Below are 20,248 nucleotides of genomic sequence, written 5' to 3' on the forward strand. Positions count from 1 at the left end.
TTCTGGTTTTCAGTCATTCAGGAGCCGGAACACTCAACTCCCAAGGCGTTAGGCAGCCGAGGTACGACTGTATTCACATTCATATATCGTAATAAACACTATACTAGAGGGAGAGACCTACTGTCAGGTTTAACCTCAAAAATTCCCTGGATTTTGCAACAGTATTAGCATATCTAGAGAAAATTCAAGAAGTTACCATGAAGTGCGGGCCAGGCAAAAGTAAGCATAAATGTACATTTTGCATGGATCATTGTTGTTGTTGTTTAGTCATTTAGTCGTGTCCGACTCTTCGTGACCCCATGGACCAGAGCACGCCAGGCACTCCTGTCTTCCACTGCCTCCCGCAGTTTGGTCAGACTCATGTTTGTAGCTTCGAGAACATTGGCATGGATCATACCAATCTATAAATTGTTGACTTAGCCTTAATACAACCACAGAACACAGTCAACCAAAATGTTTCCATGGGCAAACCTTTTTGGCTGTTCCATGTATCACAGTAGCAGAAGTCAGAGGTAGTAGAACTGATAACAATAATAGTTTAGAATTCAGAGCCCTCTTTATTGTTTGTCAGTATATTTTCATATTGCAAAGTGTTAAGCTATACCAAATACATACATAAATGTGTGTGTAAAAATACCTATGACATAGAGCCAAAGCAAGGTAATTTGCCCTACTCATAATTTGCATTATCTGTGATCAGGCACACAGTAAAGGTAATAGATATGCTGTGATTTCTCAGCTATTCTGCAGTTAAGCCCATCCACTACAAATATATTCCTGGAGCTCAATTCAGCTCAAACTCCCCATTTATGTGGAGGTTATGTTCCAAGGTACTGCACGTTTAAGTGAAATTGTGTATAGTGGGAATACCATTGAAAAAGCCTGAAAAGCCCTCTATCTAACCCTTTAAAAAACCAAAAATCCACCAGACACCATAAATGGGGAGTTGCCTGTAGTTCGTCCATCAGCAACCTGCCCCGGGTCACTTTGTTTCCCGTGCATCCATGGATGTTCTTTATTCATAAAATGGAAATAAAGCAACCATTTCTGGTCAGTAGGATCAATTAAATGAAAACTTGACTAAACAGCAGCAACATGGTGGTCACTTAGTGCTGGATGAAAGTGATAATACAGAAATTGAGCATTAAGTTTGCACCAACATCAGTGGGGCCAGTATCAGCTGTGAAGGCAGTGAAACCATCATCACACACTGTTTATTAGCATCTAGGTAGAGATGTTATTGCCTAACTTTATAGGACAATTGTTATTGTTAGAAAATATTAATTGTAGAGCTGAGTATCTTTTTTATTTTTCAGATGACATGGAAGCTATTCCTGTCAAACAGTTCGTTAAGCATATCAGTGAACTGTATGCCAACAACCAGCATGGATTCTCAGAAGACTTTGAGGTACGTGTTTACAGCCTTAAGCGCTGGAAGTTTCTCTGTGGTGTTTAATTTAAATGTCTCAAGCAGCCTTGGAAGAGCGAAGGTCCAACTGCACTCGAGTGATCCTCTGAATAGAAGGGACCGCACAAGAGATAGGGATATTTTTACTATAACGAGAAGGGTTGAAGAAGTCCTAATGTCTGTGAGCACCTGCTAATTGGGAAGGAGGAAGAATGGAAGACAAAGCAGCCTGAAGTCTGTAATGAACGGTTGGATGTGGGATGGTGGCTGCACCAAGTTTGGTGGGGTTTCTTGAACCTTGCCGCTGCTAGCCTCCTAGTAGACAAGCAAGGAGGAAAGAGACTGTGACTGCAATGCCCACAGACTCGTTTGGGTGGGATTCACCTAATGGGCCCTGTCAGCCCTGTGCTAGGACTTTCATTTGCACAACAGGTCTTTGAAGATGGTTTAGAAACACTAAAGGAATGACTCTTTGCAAATTCAGAACTAATACTGCATGGCACCTGCAGAAGTGCAAGTTCCGCATATTGAAGTGAGTGTAAGGAGTAACTTGTTTTGTGATTGTAAACTAATTTCCCCGTTTTTATTATTATATTGTTGTAACCTGTCCTGGGACCTTATGGTGAAGGCTGGGAAAGAAATCTTATAAATATAAAAACTGTGATAACAGTAAAATGGAGAGCTCAGTATTAGGGACTGAAACAGAAATAATGGCAGTGGAAGAAGATGTTTAAATACAGGAATGCTGATAGCTGTGCAGCTGTGTGCGCAACAAAGTCACAGTCGCGGGCACTCTGTGGGTTTACAGACCCGTGTGGCTTACATAAACACAGTTTCATGCTTAATGATGGTGGCAGACTCAGGCTCTAATAAGCTAAAACAGTTATTCCAAAAGCCAGTATTAACCGTTCTGCTTCCCCGCATTCCTTTCAGCCTGATCACAGTGGAGCTTTGAAAGTACTGTCAGAAAGGAGGGCTCTCCCAGCCCTCTCAGCCAAAAATAGTGTGCAGCTGTTGTGCCATCTTGCCAGGGTGAGAGGAGAGAAATATGGTTTGGGGGCCATGACATGCTTTAGCAACCAAGTGTTAAAAATGTCATGACTGAGTCATAAAAAGCAGCTGTATTTACTAATAAGATATTGGCACAAAATGGCTGCTTTGATGCTGAACACCCTTTTCCTCAGTGTAACAAAGCTAAGGCTGCAGCCGTTTTCTTCAGCATGGCCCTTTCAAGCATCTTATTGCTGCCCTTTGGTAATAGCCTTTGCAATGAGGCGCACTGTCTGATAATTCAAAAACCGAACCAAAATAAAGGGGGGGGGAACCCTATTGTGCCAATCATAAGCATTTCGTATTCATGAGGACAGCGGCTGTGCGAGGTGTTAAAAGTGATTTAGTTAAATTGACTGTTGGCTGGATGACTGAACAGGGATATTGAGGCATTTAACAATGTTGATGGTATTCAGGACAAACATTTATCCTCGGGAGAGCAGAATTTGATGGGAATGATCAAATGCAATGCCGTCTCCTCAATTATTTATGAATTGAGACCCCAGTGCTATTCATCACAGCTGGTTTTGACACCATTTAATTATTCTAAATAATCAGCTACACATCTGTAAACTTGCACTGACTTAAAGTAGGCTTTGCTTCATCTGTCTCTGAAATCGTTGCCATTAACAAAAAGCGAGACAGCTTCTGCCTGCATTGTGCAGCAGAGGGATATATTCCTGAAATAGCCTTTCAGAATGCTTCAGGGTGCCCTTGTTGCCTCTTACTTACCTGTAAATATTGTTTTGCCTATTAGTTTTGATTTCTGAAGTTGGGTATCTCTTTTAAAGGAAGTATAATAATTTTTAAACTGCTATTTCAAAACCAAAATCTCTTCACTTCCACAAAGTATATGTGAAATTAACCCATAAGGGATTTGCATAAGCCAATGTGGTGCCCTCCATATGTTGTTGTGCTACAACTCCCGTTCATTACTGATCATTGGCCGTACTGGCTAGGGCTGCTGGGACATGCTGGCTATCCTTCACATAGGCCACTATTTTTAGGCTTCCCCATGACAGACATGCGACACCATCTGATTTCTATACCTTTGCCACATTCCTATTTGCTTCTCACCAAGGTAACAATTGAAAATCAGCTGTGAATTTTCCCTTCGTTTGATATTCAAGTTGTCAAGGGGACGTGTATAAAAAGTCAGAGATCCAGTTGCCCAAGGTAGTAGGGAGTCTGTCCATTAAGGAGTAATGCAGAATACAGGAAGCTTAGATGTTGCTTCAGTGTTGGGTAGCCCCAAATGAGTAGCTTCATAGCTGGTGTTTCTCTCCCACCCTTTCCTGGCCTGATATCAGACCCTGATATTGTACATGTGAGGAATCTGGATCCTACTTCATGGATGGCTCTCAGGGATAGTTGACTTCATCCTGCCAGATGAGCACTGCACCTCCAGTTCTGGGTTTCTGCTTGGACATGCTGCCATCTTTCTTCGTGGGTGTCATCTTGTTGGAGCTATTCTCAGGGGAGGGGGGAGTATATCAGTCAGGTTGCATTGTTTCCTCCAAACCTGCCACCTTATTAGGTGAAGTACCTTCCATGAAGGTGGTCTTGGAATGGTTATTCATATCTGCTGACTTCTCTTTGGCCCCATGAGAACTAGGGACCAGCAACAGATACCTGTACTTTTTCTGAAGTCCTGCCCAATTCTGGGCTGCCTCTGCCAGGACAATGTGAGACATGACAAGGGATACCTTACCTCAGTCCAGAACAGTAGTTCTGTCAGCAATAGATGAGGCTTGGTAATGCATTATAGCACGGAGCTATTCTCATTCAAGGGACGCGGCTGGCGTTGTGGGATAAGCCACAGAGCCTAGGACTTGCTGATCAGAAGGTCGGAGGTTCGAATCCCCACGACGGGGTGAGCTCCCGTTGCTCGGTCCCTGCTCCTGCCAACCTAGCAGTTCAAAAGCACGTCAAAGTGCAAGTAGATAAATAGGTACCGCTCCAGCAGGAAGGTAAACGGTGTTTCCGTGCGCTGCTCTGGTTCACCAGAAGCGGCTTAGTCATGCTGGCCACATGACCCGGAAGCTGTACGCCTGCTCCCTCGGCCAATAAAGCGAGATGAGTGCCGCAACCCCAGAGTCGGTCACGACTGGACCTAATGGTCAGGGGTCCCTTTACCTTTACCTTATTTTCATTCAAACTCTCTTTGCAAAATATCCTTAAGACACCTTGCCTGATTGTTAAAGTCCACCATGATGAGCTTAGGTGTTTTCCCCCTTAGATGGAATTCTTGTCTGTATATGTCCTCCCATAATAATTGCCTTGGAAATCAGATGACAAGAACCACTGATAACCTTTCTGTCTCCCCCTATTCACATATCTTCATCAAGTCTGATGACATCTCTGGGACATTGATTTAGGCACGGAGTGCTGGAACTGGGCTATAGGAGATCTGTGCTTTATAAGTTGCCTACATGGAAACCCCCTTAAACAAAAATTAAGGGGTTGGTGTCCAGGACTGAAATAGGAAAAAAGGAGGAAATTGGAAGGAAAAAAACATGGCATGGATGGTTCTACAATCATGCAAACTTGTGTCTCCTCTTGCGATCATTTGGCAGATGTCTCCTCCTTCCTCATAAAGCGTGATAGAAGAAGAAAAAGCACAATATCTTTTCTGCCTGCATTTTGGCAACCTTGTAGAAGATTTGGGCAATCATGCCATTAGGGAGTTTAAATGTAAGAAGATTCTTCAACCCTCTGAATGTAGATCCCTCTCCCCATCTTCCCCTTTGGGAACTTTAAGCAGGCTTTTACTTGAATATTGGGAGGAGGAGGTTGTTCTTAGTTCTGTCCTTCACGTTTCATGAAAGAGGATTAAGCAAGGAAATCCCCAAAGTGCTGGCATGGAATGTTTATAATAGCATAATATGTATTGGATTTTGGAACCCATACAATTTTGTTTGCCTCAAATTCATTAGTGGGTTGGGCATCTTTGCTGCTAGAAAGATTAGCAGTGGTGAATATAATCTCCCTAGCCTTGTCTGTTGCCTGTGGAAGCACAAGGGTTGTGATCCAGCCCCCAACTTGGAATTTGACCCAAAAACAAGCAATGCAGCTATCCCCCCACATACATTCAAAAAACTTCTCCCCCCCCCCCAAAAAAAAATGCTAAGAAAACAGCCATAAGTCCACAAAATCTGGTGGACGAATTCTGCACTTGATAGCTTCCACAGGAGCAATAGTTTTATGGCTCACTAATTCTTTTTTAAAAAATAATACCAGGATCCTTACAGATTATCCCTAAAGAGTGGTGGCTAAAAGATAATGCTGCTCATAAGCATGCCCATAGTGCTTCAGAAAAGAGTTGGAAAACCTCTAGCACTCTTGATGTTGTTGAACTTCAACTCCCATCAGCCCCAGCCAGCCCAGCCAAAGGTCAAGGATAAGACAGTGGCAGTACAGCAACCTTTGGAGGGCACTAGGTGCCCTACCCCTTCTTCAGACCATTAAAAATCCTTCACATACATTATCTCAGCACTCCTTGCAACATCACTGTAAGTTAGCATTAGTATCTCCTCCACATTGTAGTAAGGGAAGAATGTGATAAAGCTGAGAGATTAGACAACTTCATTTTAAAAATGAGTTTATGGAAGACTTTTAACTGCAATTGTTAAAATGGAATCTATAAACGATGTATACCTCTGATTATGAGGTGTTGAGTACAAAGGGATGGGGACTGTCTCCATCTATCCCTCTGTTTGTTTCACAAGGGCATCTGGATGGTATTCTACTGAAAACATAGGCTGGACAAAACAGATTTCAGTCGGATCCAACAAGGTGTGGATGTCATTAAATACCCTTACCCATCTTCATCATTCGCACTCTCCCAAACCCAGCTTGCTTAGCTGTAACATTATTCCAACTGCACTCACTTGCTACTTCCATTGTAGAGTCATTGTTGTCTTATTTTCTACAGACACGATGGAGGTGTTACAAATTCTGGAAAAGAGCAGTGTGTGTGTGTGTGTGTGTGTGTGTGTGTGTGTGTGTGTGTGTAGCAGAAAGGGCAAGTGTGCCAGTTTTGCCCTCCCTCCAGCATGGTTTCCATTGCCTACCAACTTAGGAGAGGCAACTGTCTACAGAGGGGAGCTTTTTGTATTCATGGGTGCTTCCTGGGCGTTTGGAAACCCCAATTTCCCAAAACATGCAAGAAGCCCCCATAGATATAAGAAACTCCCTGCTGCAGTCAGTCACCCTCCACACGTTGGAAGGCAAGAAAAACAGTGATGGGGGAGGGCACTCTCACACACCTCTCACATTCTTACTTCCCAGGATTTGTAAAACCTGTACAGAGCTACAATTGTCCCTAAGTATCAGACAGAAAATAAAGCCCTATGAGAAGCTAGCTCTCACCTGGGCTGGGAGTGATTACTTTTGCTAATCCACCCTAGTTTAGCCCCAAACCTTTCTTTGCTTTGCCATTAAACTTGTTGCACCTCTACAAGCTTGGCTTTAGTTTGAATTAGGTCTTGCTGGGCCACAGAGGCCTGCAGAAGAGACTCTTGCACTTTGCATCTATTTATTGAGTGGTTTCTGAAATTTCCAAATAGCCTTTCTACAGTTCAGTGCACAAGGAAGCAAACAGAACCTTGTTGCATAGCTACAAATTGGAGAGGGAAGTATTTGCATGTTCTTACAAGTACAGATTTTACTGCTTTTTTTTTTTTTTTGTCTCAGAGTTCTTTTCAATTGACAGGGAAGTCATATTATGATGTTGCTCTCAGGGTCGTAACTTGTTCACTTGTCTGAAGTTATATCAGAATGTCTATGCAATCAGCCATTCCGGAGCAATTTCTAGCTCATTATGTTGGATTATCAGACGTGTAGCAATTGGATTTTACACATAAATTTAGCGAAAGAATATTTGAAGTTTATAAAACTAATCAGCAACTTGTTTCAGAGGGACACTGAAAATGAATGAGTCATTAAACCTGGATGTATTAAATCCCAATCAGTGGTAGCACGGACAATATAATTAAAAGCTAAATTAGCCATAATGACACAGAAGAGTTTTAACTGTGACTAAAGGTTGATTAAAACCAAGTGTGTTGGATTCCAGAGTTGCCGACAATACATTCCAGTGGACAAAATAATAAGAACCGTAACCGTTCATCTTTAAACAAAATTAACGTTTTGGGAAGTTAAACGCTGAGAATGTCATATGAACCAGTGAGACAAAAAAATTGAATAAGGAAAAATAATGATCTAGCGCTTATACTGCAGTCCTGCCAGAAAGCTTTCCCTTCAGAATCCTAAAATAGACAATCCATTGTTGCTTTATACTCCCGTGGTCCTCCATTTGAACTGTTAGAAATTTGGGATGATGAGAATATTTCTATATATTTTTAAGAATTAGTAAGGTAATCACAGCACATGGTAATGTAACCTGCTTAGACATTTTTGCTGATCAAATGGTATATAAATATTACTAAACAGATAACTAAATGTAATCTCCTTAGATACTGGCTTTAAACCAGGGGTGGCTCAGCCTATGGTCCTCCAAATGTTGCTGAACTGTGACTTCTATCAGCTCAGGCCAGTGTGGCCAGTGCCCAGGGATTATGGAAGTTCAGCATCATCTGGAGGTTAACAACTCCTGCTTTTACCTAAGCTAGAGCACAGCTAACATTTAAAACCACCTGGAGTGCAGCTTCAATTTTAAAAATATATAAAAAACCTTTGAGTCTCAAATCCAAAATGCAAAATCCACTGGATTGTGATTTCTGTCGTATTTATTCCAATTATTTAAATATGGGAAAGGTTAAATAAACATAGCATGTTTCTGCTTCATCTGACATTGTCACGGGAAATGGGGTTGCTTGTGTGTAAACCTCCAGCTGTTCCAAACTGCTTAGAAGTTGGTGGTGTCTTTCCCTGACTGAGCAGCCTAGGTGCTGCTGCTGCTCAGTCGCTGGACGAATCCGTGAGTGGGTGTTTCCTAAATTTCCTCCAACATAAAAGCTCCTTGACTGACACCCTTCGCCTCGCCTCTCTGCGCGTAACCCTTCTGCGCAGAGTGGGCGTGCCCAGAGGTGCCCCTCCACTCTCTTCACTACCTTCAGTGCCAGCATCTCGGAGCCTCTCCTCCGAGGTGCTTCCTCCCTCTTCCTTTTTCCTGGTGTCACCGGAACATTCTTCCCCAGATGACCTTCTCTCTCTACCCTTACTCGTTCCTTCTTCCACAGAATCGGGAAGCACCCCCTCTCCCCTCTGCTCCGATGTCAGTTCCCTGACAGACATCTTAAAATGTTTGTGTCAGGACAGATATAAAAGGGGTACCTGGTTCCTTAGGGTCTGAGCTGTAGTTGCTAACTGAGCACCATAAGGATTTCCTCCTTATGTAAGAATAAACACATAGGAAAGCAAGCCAAGACATAGATTCAGGTTGTATAAATTAAGCATGACAATGCAAGCTCTTTCGTGTTTCCAGAATGCATACAGTTCTTACTCAAACATAAGCCAACCAACCAAGAGTATTTGCTAGTTCCCTTCTCCTGGTTGTTTCCTGAAAGCTCACAAATGTAATTTTAATATGTGACCTAGCAGCTGACTCATGTCTTCTGAACTAGGATATAAGCTCATTGTGTGTTGGCCCAAATCATCTATAAATAAAATGGCAGTTCAAAGTGAAGAAGTAACTTTCCTTACTTTCCTAATTTTGCCAGATCCAAATGGAAGGCATTCCTAGAATGGTATGACATCTACTAGAGGGATCAGGCAGGGCCTTCTCAAGCCTGCTGACTCCTCTTAAGCTGGAGAAGTCAGCCGTCTCACCTGACCAACCCTACCTGTTGGCGGTGAGGGCTAATGCTTTCAGCCTGTTTCTCTTCTCAAAATCACTCTTTCCCCCAGGTTGTTTCATCTTTTTACTACAAGTGTTTAGTTTTGAGCATCCTCCTCTCCTGTCTTGTTGCTTTTTCCTGTCAGTGTATGTATTTTTCTCCTTCCCTCCCTTGATCTGTGCTGTTCCTTTCCTCTGTTCCTTCATTTGTATGGTGGGGGTAGGATCTCCAGGTTATTGGCGCCCACCCCTTGGCTACTAAATTACCTCTTTGACTTGAGGAAGATGTTTGTAGTAGTGGAGAATTGGCACATCCTGCCCAGAACCACAACAAGCAGGAGTGCTATTTTTATCCTTTTCCCTCAGCTACATTGAGCAGAGGTTTTCTCCACATGCTTCTCATCCTGAAGGGCCATGATAACCAACCAGTGGGACCATCAGTGTTGTACTCTCCTGTTTCATATGGTCAGTCTTGGACTGGTCATCACTGGTGTTAGGCAGCCAGCAATTCCAGCTTCACATTCAGTGGGTATGCTAATGCTTGATGGGTCAAGTATTGCACTCCTTGATGTTCTGCCGCAGTTTCCCGCCTTTTTCCTCTGACCCTTCTGGATACGGCTTGCTTGATAGCAATGGCCTCTTTGCCTGTATTGGAGGCAGGCGGGTGGAACTTCCAAGCCATAGCAAAACTTTTGGACTCAGATTGACTGAGTGGTGCAGAAAACTGATTAGCCAAAGAACGGGAGATTGGCAGAAATGTCTCCCTTATCCTTCTACATACAAATGGATTGTGGAAGGATGTATGGGACAGGAAAATGTATAGCTTTGAGCTTCTGAGGAAAACTTTTTTTAAAAAAAATTGCTTGACATTTAACTTCATAGGACTAAGCCCTGGTCGTTCTAATGAACCAACCTCAAGTGACCTTAATCAAAGAGTAGGGAAATGAAGAATGAGGGAAATGCAACAAACTAAGCTACTAGAATTCAGCAACGGCCGTTCACTTTTTGTAGTCGTTTCAGAGGTATCTGCTCAGTTAAGAATGTATACGGATAACTTGTAGGGTCCTCATCTGCATGGGGCCATTCTGTGCACACTGCACATATATATAAATCTGCCACTGAACTGAGGTTGCAGTACGGCAGACAAAACCATAAACCCTAAGCATCAGTGAGGTTAATTAAAGTTACTGACCTTAGAAACCAGTCCCACCTGAAAGGTCCTTCAAGATGTAATGGCAACTGATCCAATTTATGTGCATTATGTAAATTTATGGTAGGTCATTCAATAACAGGGACTGAATTCTGTTTCTAATATGCTAGAGTGTGTGTTTTTTACAGCAAGTTTGAATCCTCACTGGCTTCATTCATGTTTCTTCTACAGTACACGCTAAGATAAAGTTGGATCACTATTTTTTTCATAGAACGTCATTAAATTGTACTGGAGACTTTCATTTTAAGCCTATAAAGCAGAGTAGCCAATGTGGTGCCCTCCAGATGTTGAACAGCACTCCCATCAACCCCAGCTTCTGAGGATAATGGGAGTTGTAGTCCAACATCTGGACGGCACTGTTGGTTACTCCTGCTGTAAAGTGTCACACACATTTGATGGTGCTCTTTTGATGGTGCTCTTTCTGATGATGATTACATCATCATCAGAATCTGCAGACCTTACAGAACCATGTAAAAAGTGGGAGGGTAGTGAAACAGCACAGTGATTAATGGTTGATAATTAAAAATATCCTTTGGATTAAATCACTGAATCCCTTCTTCTGAACTACTGGTGTGAAAACACTGTTCTAGAATATATAACCAGTGACATAAGTGTCAATTATTCCATGTAAGGATTAGACCTGATAGCCCTTTCAGCTTCTTTGTTTGTTCTTTATTTCTTCTGGACAACTATGGGGATTTGCTTACCATAAAAAAACAAATGCCACTGCTTTATGAGTCTAAATGCCTCTAATTATATTTGGACTTGTGATATTTTGGATTTCCAAAAAATGTAAATGTTTTGGGGCTAGATAGGAGGGAGGGCAATGAATTGGCTTGTCACTTCTTTATGACAGTTTTGTATTAATCCTGCACTGTAGCTACATCTGCAGTTTCACTAACATTTCTCGTGATAATTTTCTCTGTCACTTAGCTCCTACTCCATCATTGCAGCAGCTGTGCTGTACTAATGACTTCCCTTATTAGGATGCTCCTGTATTAACATGTGAAGCCTGGGGTATGAAACAGTGTGGCATCTTGTAACCCTTGGGAGGACAGGGGAAACGGATGGCACTGACGGCACCCTGCAGAAGTAGCTTTTGGATAAAATTCAGCTAAATACATTGAGAAAATGCCCTAGAAAGAAGCAACAATGTTACATTGTTATAAAAAGATCTTTAAAATGTAATTAGGACGCTTAAAATAAATGGCAGAATTGACATTTCTGACTAAGAGGAACGTAGGACAGTATAATCACTGTGTTGTCCAACTTAACACTTTTTGAAATTATTTGATATTATTTAATAACAAAATGTTAACATATTTTAATTATTATTTAAAGTTACAACAAACCATTGAAGACAGACAGTGCCTACAAAGTAAACACTGACTTCAATGTGGAATGTGATAACAAGAAATCACTCAAATCTTAAGAGGGGAAATGAAACTAACACGTGTGTGTGTGTGTGTGTGTGTGTGTGTGTGTGTGTTGGCATCTGTCTGTCTAGAGACAATGGAGGAGTACGCCTTTGGAGATGAAGTCAAACTGTTAGAAGGTTACTGTGCCTGCTGTGGCTATATATATTTGAGTTGTCACAATTTAGGTGGTTTAATTATGTTGATGTGCTGATTTTGATTATTTTGCATTATTCACTTCACTTTACCCCCTTTGTTGTTTATTTTGGTGACTAACTCTAATGATACATTAGGACCCTTGTTCACATTGGGCCCCTGTGAAACACTGTAAATTCAGTCTGTTCTAAACTGCAAGTACTTCTTCAGTACAGTCACTCTGCAGCTTATGTGCATTTAACCTTGTGCATTAAGCTTTACACGCTTGGCAAACCATTTTTTTACAAAAATTAAAAAGGGGTCAAAAAGTGGGCGGGCATCTGGGGGAAAAGACTTCTGCAATCCTACTTGCCATTGCACCCAATGTGTTTTGACCATTCACGTTTTTGGCTCTAGGGGCGATTCCCCAGAATGTAACCCCCCTATAAGTTGTGGGCTTACTGTATGGCTTTGTTTTTCCTAGGTAGGCACTCACTCCTCTCCCAGACCTAGGGAGTTATGACTGTGAGTTGCTATATGGCGTAAAACTTTCTCAGACCCCTTTTTTATTTAAGAGCAGAGTTGCTATTTTGGCTATGTTTTTCCTGCTTCTGAAAGTGATCTAATTACAATTAAGCCTTGGGCAAATGGCTAGCAAAAGGCCTGTGACCACATTGGTATCACTTTCTGGCTGCTATTAAGGGAGCTCTAGATAGATCGGAAAGTGGTGGGTGGGTGGGTGGGTGGGTAGGGGGTTGCACCACAATGAATTGTAATCACCATGGACTTATATCAGATACTGGGAAGCAGGCAATATCCTTAATAGAACTAGGATATGTTTAAGCAGTGTTATGCTGAAAGAATTCTCTTGGGCGAAGAGAATCAATTACACCCACCATTTCAATGTGTTCTGAATGAGCTGCTTGCAAAATGAGACAGACAAAATGTTTTGCACTCATCTGCCTTTTTCAATGTAATTGTTTTCTTAACAGGAAGTGCAGCGTTGTACATCCGACATGAACATCACCGCTGAACATTCCAATCACCCCGACAACAAGCACAAAAACAGATACATCAACATTTTAGCATGTGAGTAGTAAAGGCCTTAAGAGACAACAGCAACAAAAAGTGTCCACTTTATACTACTGACATAAGAATGCCTGTCTGCTCAGCATGAGGTTAGTTAGAGTGACAAAAGTTTGTTTTCATCCAAGGGACAAGATGCCCCTGTTAGGTATGCTTTTAAACGGACTGATGTTGACAGTCTGACATTAGATACTTTTGGATTTTGGTTAGAAAGTAGCAATCCTGCTTAAAGATTTCACAGCTGAATGTTTCAGCCTAAATTACTGTCTGATCTAGGTATGCTAATCTCTGAAAAGCGACTTAAGGGAAGTACATATTTGACAATCTTTGCTAGTTCCATTCTCTCCCAAACTTGCTAATGGTTTTGTCACATTTCCAAGTGCTCTGGAAAGAAACAAACCCAGAACTTTTTGATCCCTTAGCTGACCATTTCTGGCATTTTTTTTTTCTGGACAGCAAATTATTTTACTGGTGCAGTTGAGAATGGAAGAAGTTTTGTGATCTTCAAATGAAGGGCAGCATATAAATTTAATAAGTAGTAATAAGAATCTTTAGGGAAAGAATGGTTTAGCCCCAAAAGAGCCAATGAAGGTTTCCTCCAGATGCTGGACTCCCAGCAACCCTGGACATCTGCCATCCATGCTAGTTGGAGCTGATGGGAGTTGTGCTTATTAGTTTTCTGGTTAGGGAATTGTCCTTTTAAGAAATCCATAGTTTTAATCTCCTAATATGTTTTTCTGTTTTGTGCCTGTTTGTTATCTTTCCTGAAGATGATCACAGTAGAGTGAAGCTAAGACCTTTGCCGGGAAAAGACTCGAAGCACAGTGACTACATTAATGCCAATTATGTTGATGTAAGTTGTTTTTTGCTCTCATCTCTCTTTTGAGAAACACTGTCCTACAGAAGAAATAGAAACCATTAGTACTTGTAGAAGGGTTGTTGTTGTTTTTTTTGCTGTTGTTTTGTTGACTAACTTTAGCTCCAGACTCCTCAAACGTTCAGCAGGAAAGGCATCTCACACTGCAATATATACATTATTAATATGACTGACATGCAGATACTTTATTTTGCTTTGCCTTATGGTTTTCTTTGAAGGGTTACAACAAAGCGAAAGCCTACATTGCCACCCAAGGACCTTTAAAGTCTACATTTGAAGATTTCTGGAGAATGATTTGGGAGCAAAACACTGGAATTATCATCATGATTACAAACCTTGTGGAAAAAGGAAGAGTAAGGGCAATGCAGTTTTTCACTAGCTACTTTTTTGCCGTGATTATGTGGTCTGTAAGACTATGAGGATGGGAGTGGTGGTAGTGATGCTTGAAGCCTTGCTTCTAGCAGTGATAGGCTGAGCTCTCCTAAGGTCACAGAAGGTCTGGGGAAGCAGAAGGCTGACACTGGCTGAGCTGATCGTGCCCTAGAGAAAGAGGAGTCAAAGAAGGTTCCTGAGAAGGCAGCATACCACTGAACAAAGGAGGGCCTAGGAAACCAAGTTTGGAAGAGAGAGAACACCAGAATATTTCTCTGTCATCAGTATTACCATACTTATATGTATGCCGTGATTCCATAAAAATTATTCTCAGAGCAGTTTCAAATAGCAGCATGAACAACATAGCAAAGTTAAACAAAAATAATAGCAACAATATATAAAAATGCAACATCAATACAAATTAAAACATGCTATCAATAATATATACCAAACAGTATATCAGACAGTCAATACAATAAACATAACAGTATTTGGTACAAAAATAACAGTATTTGGTACATAATAACCTATTGAATTGAATAGCTACAGGAACCTGTAGATAAGCACCATTTCCTTAATAGAGCAGTATAAAAATTCATAGCATCCAGCTGAACACAGCTTCAGCACCCCTAAGTGGTAGCCAAAAGTACACAAATGCCCAGTACCTTGGTGAACTTACTCTCACAGTCAACATACCAGAGCACAGGCAAATAGAAAAAAACAAAACAAAAAAACCACCTCAAAACCGCTTAGAGCAATCTGAGGGTTCTTTTTTAAAAATGCAGGAAATGAGCCAGATCCAGAACATTCTAAAAAGACCAATCCTCATGCTACAAGCCAGGCAAGAGACTGAAATGAGGTCAACACTAGCACTCATGCTCTCAGCAATAAGAAAAGGGATCATGGTCCAAGCCTTATTTTAGGGAGCCCAGTACAAACTTGCAGTGCAGACCCCCTGCCACATACATACTATAATCCCAACCCATACATAGAATAGCATGTTACCAAGGAAATTTTTCCATTTTAATTAAATTTCCGCCTCTCTGAAATTATACAATGGCCAGAGCTGGCCAAAGGCATTTAGCTGCCCGGGGTAAAGAACAATTCCATGTACAGAAGCCAACCAGATTGACAGTTGACTCTTACCTCAACACTGGTAATTGGTCAGCATTCTTTGTTGCGTCAGAGGACAGCAGGCTAATTTAGGGATGCAGGGCAGGCTATGTGGCACAAATAACTCCGTTTTCCAACACCCCGCCATCACTTCTTATAACCCCACATCTGGCACCTGAGGTAACTGCCTGAGCACGGTCCACACTAGGACCTTTCTACTAAGGCCCAAATATATACACACTATTTGCCATTGTTGGTAGGAGAAGAGTTCTTTGAAGCTTCCTGATTATTTTGTAATTTTTTGGGTGATCGTAATGAAGTTGTTATCCTGTTAATGTTTTGATTTTTTGTTTTTTAGAAGACTAACACAGCTGCAGATGTTTCATAAATAGATCAATTCACTTTTGAGATTTATTTTTCTGGCCTTTTTCATTGAGAAATCATGAATTATCTCACCCAAGCCAATTTACCTTGCAAGTTCGCACACAATAGACAAAATAATTAGGTAGCTTAATGTTCTTGCCCAGGGCAACAAACACTCCACCGAAAGTTAGCTGCTTTTTTGGTAAATCTAATTTAGTTAGATAAGCAGAGGTTGGACACACTCTTCCCAAGTAGATTTTTTGAGATGCGGTGTTTCACAAGGAAAGTTCTAAGGAAGATCTGTAGGATACTTATGAAGTAGACATTTACTCACATATATTTTGGGCCTGCAAATCCTACATGTACATGACTTCCTCTAGCCCCAGGATCAATAACCCTATTGTGCTTTGTCCTCCCCATCAACTCTTCATCCTTCCTTCCTCTGCAGAAGGAACTCTTGAGATTGGTGGTTCTTCAGTGAGCAGGTCACATAAGAAAAGCACAAATCTCTCTCTCAAACTGCAAGTTCCCTTTTAACTGCACGAGCACAGTCTCTCTGGGCTGCAACGTAGCCTCAGTTGTCCTTCTGGTAATGACGTTTCAGCCTGGGTTGCCCCCACCTTGTAGTTCTCCAGGCCCCAGTAAAATGTACCATTCCCCCTCCACACATTCCCATGTTTGGGCATTGCAGGCAATGATAATTTCCAAAGAACCCTCAAACTAAATGTGCCCTTGCAACCTAAGTTCAACAAAAGGCCAAGAAAACGAGAAGCACTCACTTTTGCAATTCCACTAAGAGATGGCACAAAGGGGAGGCAACTTTTAGGTGCAGCTTTCCACTCCAGCTGCTGATGGAATATGGTTCTGCTGTTCTGTTTTTCACACTCACTCCCTGTGTGACAGAAAAGGTAACTGGGGCCAGGGCATTCCAGATGGCAACCGCTTCCCTGCGTTCTCAACTGGCCCATCAGCTGATACTAGTTTCAGGCCTGAATCGTCTAAGAAAGGAGGGAAGACTTTTCTAGCATGTTGCTGGTCTTGTGTTCTCTAGCATGCTTCAAAATCTAATATCCTATGCTACTCTGTCTTTTCTCAGAGAAAATGTGACCAATACTGGCCATCAGAAAACAGTGAAGAATATGGCAATATCATTGTCACGTTGAAGAGCACAAAAATACATGCTTGCTATACAGTCCGCCGCTTCACAGTCAGGAATGCAAAAATGAAAAAGGTGAGAAGTGTTATTGCATTGTGGTTTGGAGAAAGGATGGACACTAGGAATATGCTATTGGGTGTAATATGCACAGCTGCTATATATCTCTTTGATGGAATATCTGGACCCAGCCAGTCAAATGCACTCTCCTAGATTTAATAAGGCAGGAGGGATGGGGGACAAGAGGACACATGGACGGGTATGTAGCCACCAGCACTCTGTCCACATCAGCTGACTGGATAAGCTGAAACCAATCCCACAACACATCACCAACACTTTACATTGGATATTTCTTCTGAAACTGAAATAACTAGAGTCGAGTTCACTCCAGAGTTGAGTAACTTTATATTGTGTAACCAGTTAGTTGCAGCAGGTCCTCAAATGTTCCAGAGGCCCCATCCGAGAGGCAGATTTAGGGGAGCACAACTGGTTCGGTCACACTGAATATAGAGCCTCAGGCATGTCACAACTATGCTTTAGAATGGACCACAAGGGGCTGGGGGTGCCAGATTCTGGCATTGCACAGGGCCCCATTGAAATTTGAGACCCCAAGGTCCAAAGCCCGCAGTGCCACAATGGCATCCTGTCATAAAATGGAAGAGCTTTCATTCTGGCATGGGATGATATCTCTACTAGTAAATTGGTTCTGGGGATGCTCAACTACCCTACATGCACAAAGAAAGGTCACAGAGGCAGGTATTTGAATAATGGCTGTGCTTGTAGAATGAGAGTCATTGCTAGGCAGTTATTTTGCCTATGTAATCCTGTTTTTCAGCTCAAGCATGTAGAGTTCAATCCTGCCTTTTGCAGGGATCAGCTGCACAAGCAGCCAATCCAGCTATGTCTCCACCTGCCCACACCTACACCAAACATGATGTCAGGTGTGGGGCACATGGGCATGGAAAACCAAGAAAGGCCAGTGATTTAGTTGTTGTAGAAATGTATCATGATTTTATTTATATATTTTTGCAGCAAGTCAAAAGAAGAAATTGAGAAACTCACCGGAAGAATAAGAAATCAAGAAGAGAGACTTTTTAAAATAGAATGGTGGGGGGGGGATTATTGACTATTTGAAGATACACTGTAAACAAATCAAAACATTACTGGGATTAATATAAAAATCAGTAAATATATTTGAATTAGATATGCAGGAATAAAAAGTTATAAAATAAATAACTGCAGAAAGGAGGGAAGTTGAGGGGAAGGTAAATTAGACTTGCAAAGATTTTGTTTCTCTTGTTAAAATATTTGCAAAAGGTGAAAATGATTTTTTTAATAAAAAATTAGAAGACTAGGCATTGGTTAAAGCTTATCTCACACCTGAACATGGTGCAGTTCAATCCCCAACTAATATGTTTTCCTCCTGTATGTGTTTCATATATTCTGGCTCACTAGGGGAACCCTAAAGGACGACAGAATGAACGGACGGTCATTCAGTATCACTACACACAGTGGCCCGACATGGGTGTGCCTGAATATGCACTGCCAGTGCTGACGTTTGTAAGAAGATCATCTGCAGCCAGGACAGCTGAGATGGGCCCAGTGGTTGTGCACTGCAGGTACAGCTGGGCAAGTTCAGTCTAATTTTGCGTGCAACATGTTGTAGATTAATATACAACTGAAGCAGAGCATAACAGTATTTCCCATATGTATCGTGCACTTTACAATCAATTATATCCATTTTGCAATAGGGAGAGATTGTGATTTACCAACACCATTCACTGAATCATTGGCTGAACCACAGTTTGAACTTCAATTTCTCTGGTCCAATACAAGTTTATTCACTGTCCCACACAGCACATCATATTGCTGGGTGAAATTCTCTTATATAGATGAATGACTTTCTGGGATCTGATAATTCTGTAATCCATAGCAGAACTGGGCAGTTTTCATTGAATTCTAGAGGATTATGCAGTTCGCTGCAGGATTTCATGCTGTGATCGCTTGCTGTCATTATATGGGACAGAGCTTTCAAGTTCTACCGAATAGGTTTAATCCAGAACTGCCCTATGCTACACCACAGCTGCTCAAGAACATTTGCAACTTTTTCTTTAACCACAACAGATTCAGAAAAGAATTCATCAGATGAAGACATTTAAACTTTTCCAGACTTTTTAATGTATTGTTGTTTTAACATGCTGTATTCTTACATTTTGGCTTATTTTTTTTATCTTTGAATTACCGCTAAAGGATTGAATGTTTTGGAGCTTTTTTAATTGTCAGAAAGGGCAAAAGTAAATGAATCCTACTTTCATCAGTGGGATTCCTTAATATGTTCTGATTGCAAAATGTAAGACTCCTTTTTGGGAAAGTGTAGCTGTGTGTGCTACATGTACTTCCTAAATTTGCAGATATTTGCATGTTCACATATTTATTTAATATATTATTTTATTTACTGCATTCATAGCCCACCTTTTTCTTCAAGAAGCTCAAGGTGGCATACATGATTCTCCCCCTCCTCATTTAGTCCCCACAACAACCCTGTGAGGTAGGATAGGCAGAGAGGCTGTGACTGGCCCAAGTTGAGCTTCCTGGCTGAGCGGGGATTTGCACCCCAGGTCCTTGTCCAACACTCTAATCGCTACACCACCCTGGCTCAAGTCGCACATAGTCTTGTTTCTCTCAGCCCTGGAGCGTATCACCAGCTGAAAATGAATCTTACCAGTCTTTAAATGCTGAGCAAGATTGGCCTTTTTTTGGCCCAGAAGCTGCATTCACTGGGAGCTAAGGTTCCTTGTGCAAGGATTCAAAGAAAGACCTAAGATCCCAGCAATTACCAGCAAATTGAAAGCTGGCCATTGCATATTACAGAAAATCTAAAGAGCAAGACTTTGTGAATGTAAAGAAGCGTATACTGTATATCAATATTAGCATGGTGTTGCAATTCTTTATTAGTGTTTAACTAGCCTTTCTCCTGAAACTTCTGTTTTGTCAGCGCTGGTGTTGGCAGGACTGGTACCTACATTGTTATAGACAGTATGCTGCAACAGATAAAAGACAAAAGCACAGTTAACGCCCTGGGTTTCCTGAAACACATCAGGACACAGCGCAACTACCTCGTCCAGACAGAGGTAAAACACAGAGACACATTTATTTTTACCACAGCAAGCTATTGTCACCAATTAAATATTGCAAGAGGGTCTGCCAAGTGTAATTTCCACTGAAATATCTCCATAGGTTACATACTGCATTTCTTATGTTTTTCTG

General features: G+C 41.5%; 1 protein-coding gene and 1 long non-coding RNA gene across 10 annotated transcripts in view; one reads left to right on the forward strand and one right to left on the reverse strand.

Annotated features, from left to right (window-relative positions):
- PTPRG (protein tyrosine phosphatase receptor type G) overlaps window positions 1-20,248 on the forward strand; it is a 558,127-nt gene that overhangs the window by 516,377 nt on the left and 21,502 nt on the right. For all 7 annotated transcript variants that reach the window (XM_081183960.1, XM_081183964.1, XM_081183962.1 and 4 more), the window contains exons 15-21: window positions 1,317-1,408; window positions 13,010-13,106; window positions 13,874-13,956; window positions 14,199-14,333; window positions 16,925-17,059; window positions 18,437-18,600; window positions 19,977-20,112. In XM_081183960.1, coding sequence (XP_081040086.1) covers window positions 1,317-1,408; window positions 13,010-13,106; window positions 13,874-13,956; window positions 14,199-14,333; window positions 16,925-17,059; window positions 18,437-18,600; window positions 19,977-20,112 — 842 coding nt within the window. The remainder of the gene's footprint in view (window positions 1-1,316; window positions 1,409-13,009; window positions 13,107-13,873; window positions 13,957-14,198; window positions 14,334-16,924; window positions 17,060-18,436; window positions 18,601-19,976; window positions 20,113-20,248) is intronic.
- LOC308581683 overlaps window positions 1-20,248 on the reverse strand; it is a 114,111-nt gene that overhangs the window by 53,161 nt on the left and 40,702 nt on the right. Inside the window, exon 4 of one of the 3 annotated variants that reach the window (XR_014005147.1) lies at window positions 19,519-20,022. This is a non-coding gene — a long non-coding RNA (uncharacterized lncRNA). Of the gene's footprint in view, window positions 1-3,545; window positions 3,926-19,518; window positions 20,023-20,248 lie in introns of those variants that run through there. The other 2 variants (XR_014005148.1, XR_014005149.1) reach the window with 2 other exon arrangements.

This window comes from Podarcis bocagei (assembly GCF_964188305.1).
Source record: "Podarcis bocagei genome assembly, chromosome: 2".
Lineage (NCBI taxonomy): Eukaryota > Metazoa > Chordata > Lepidosauria > Squamata > Lacertidae > Podarcis > Podarcis bocagei.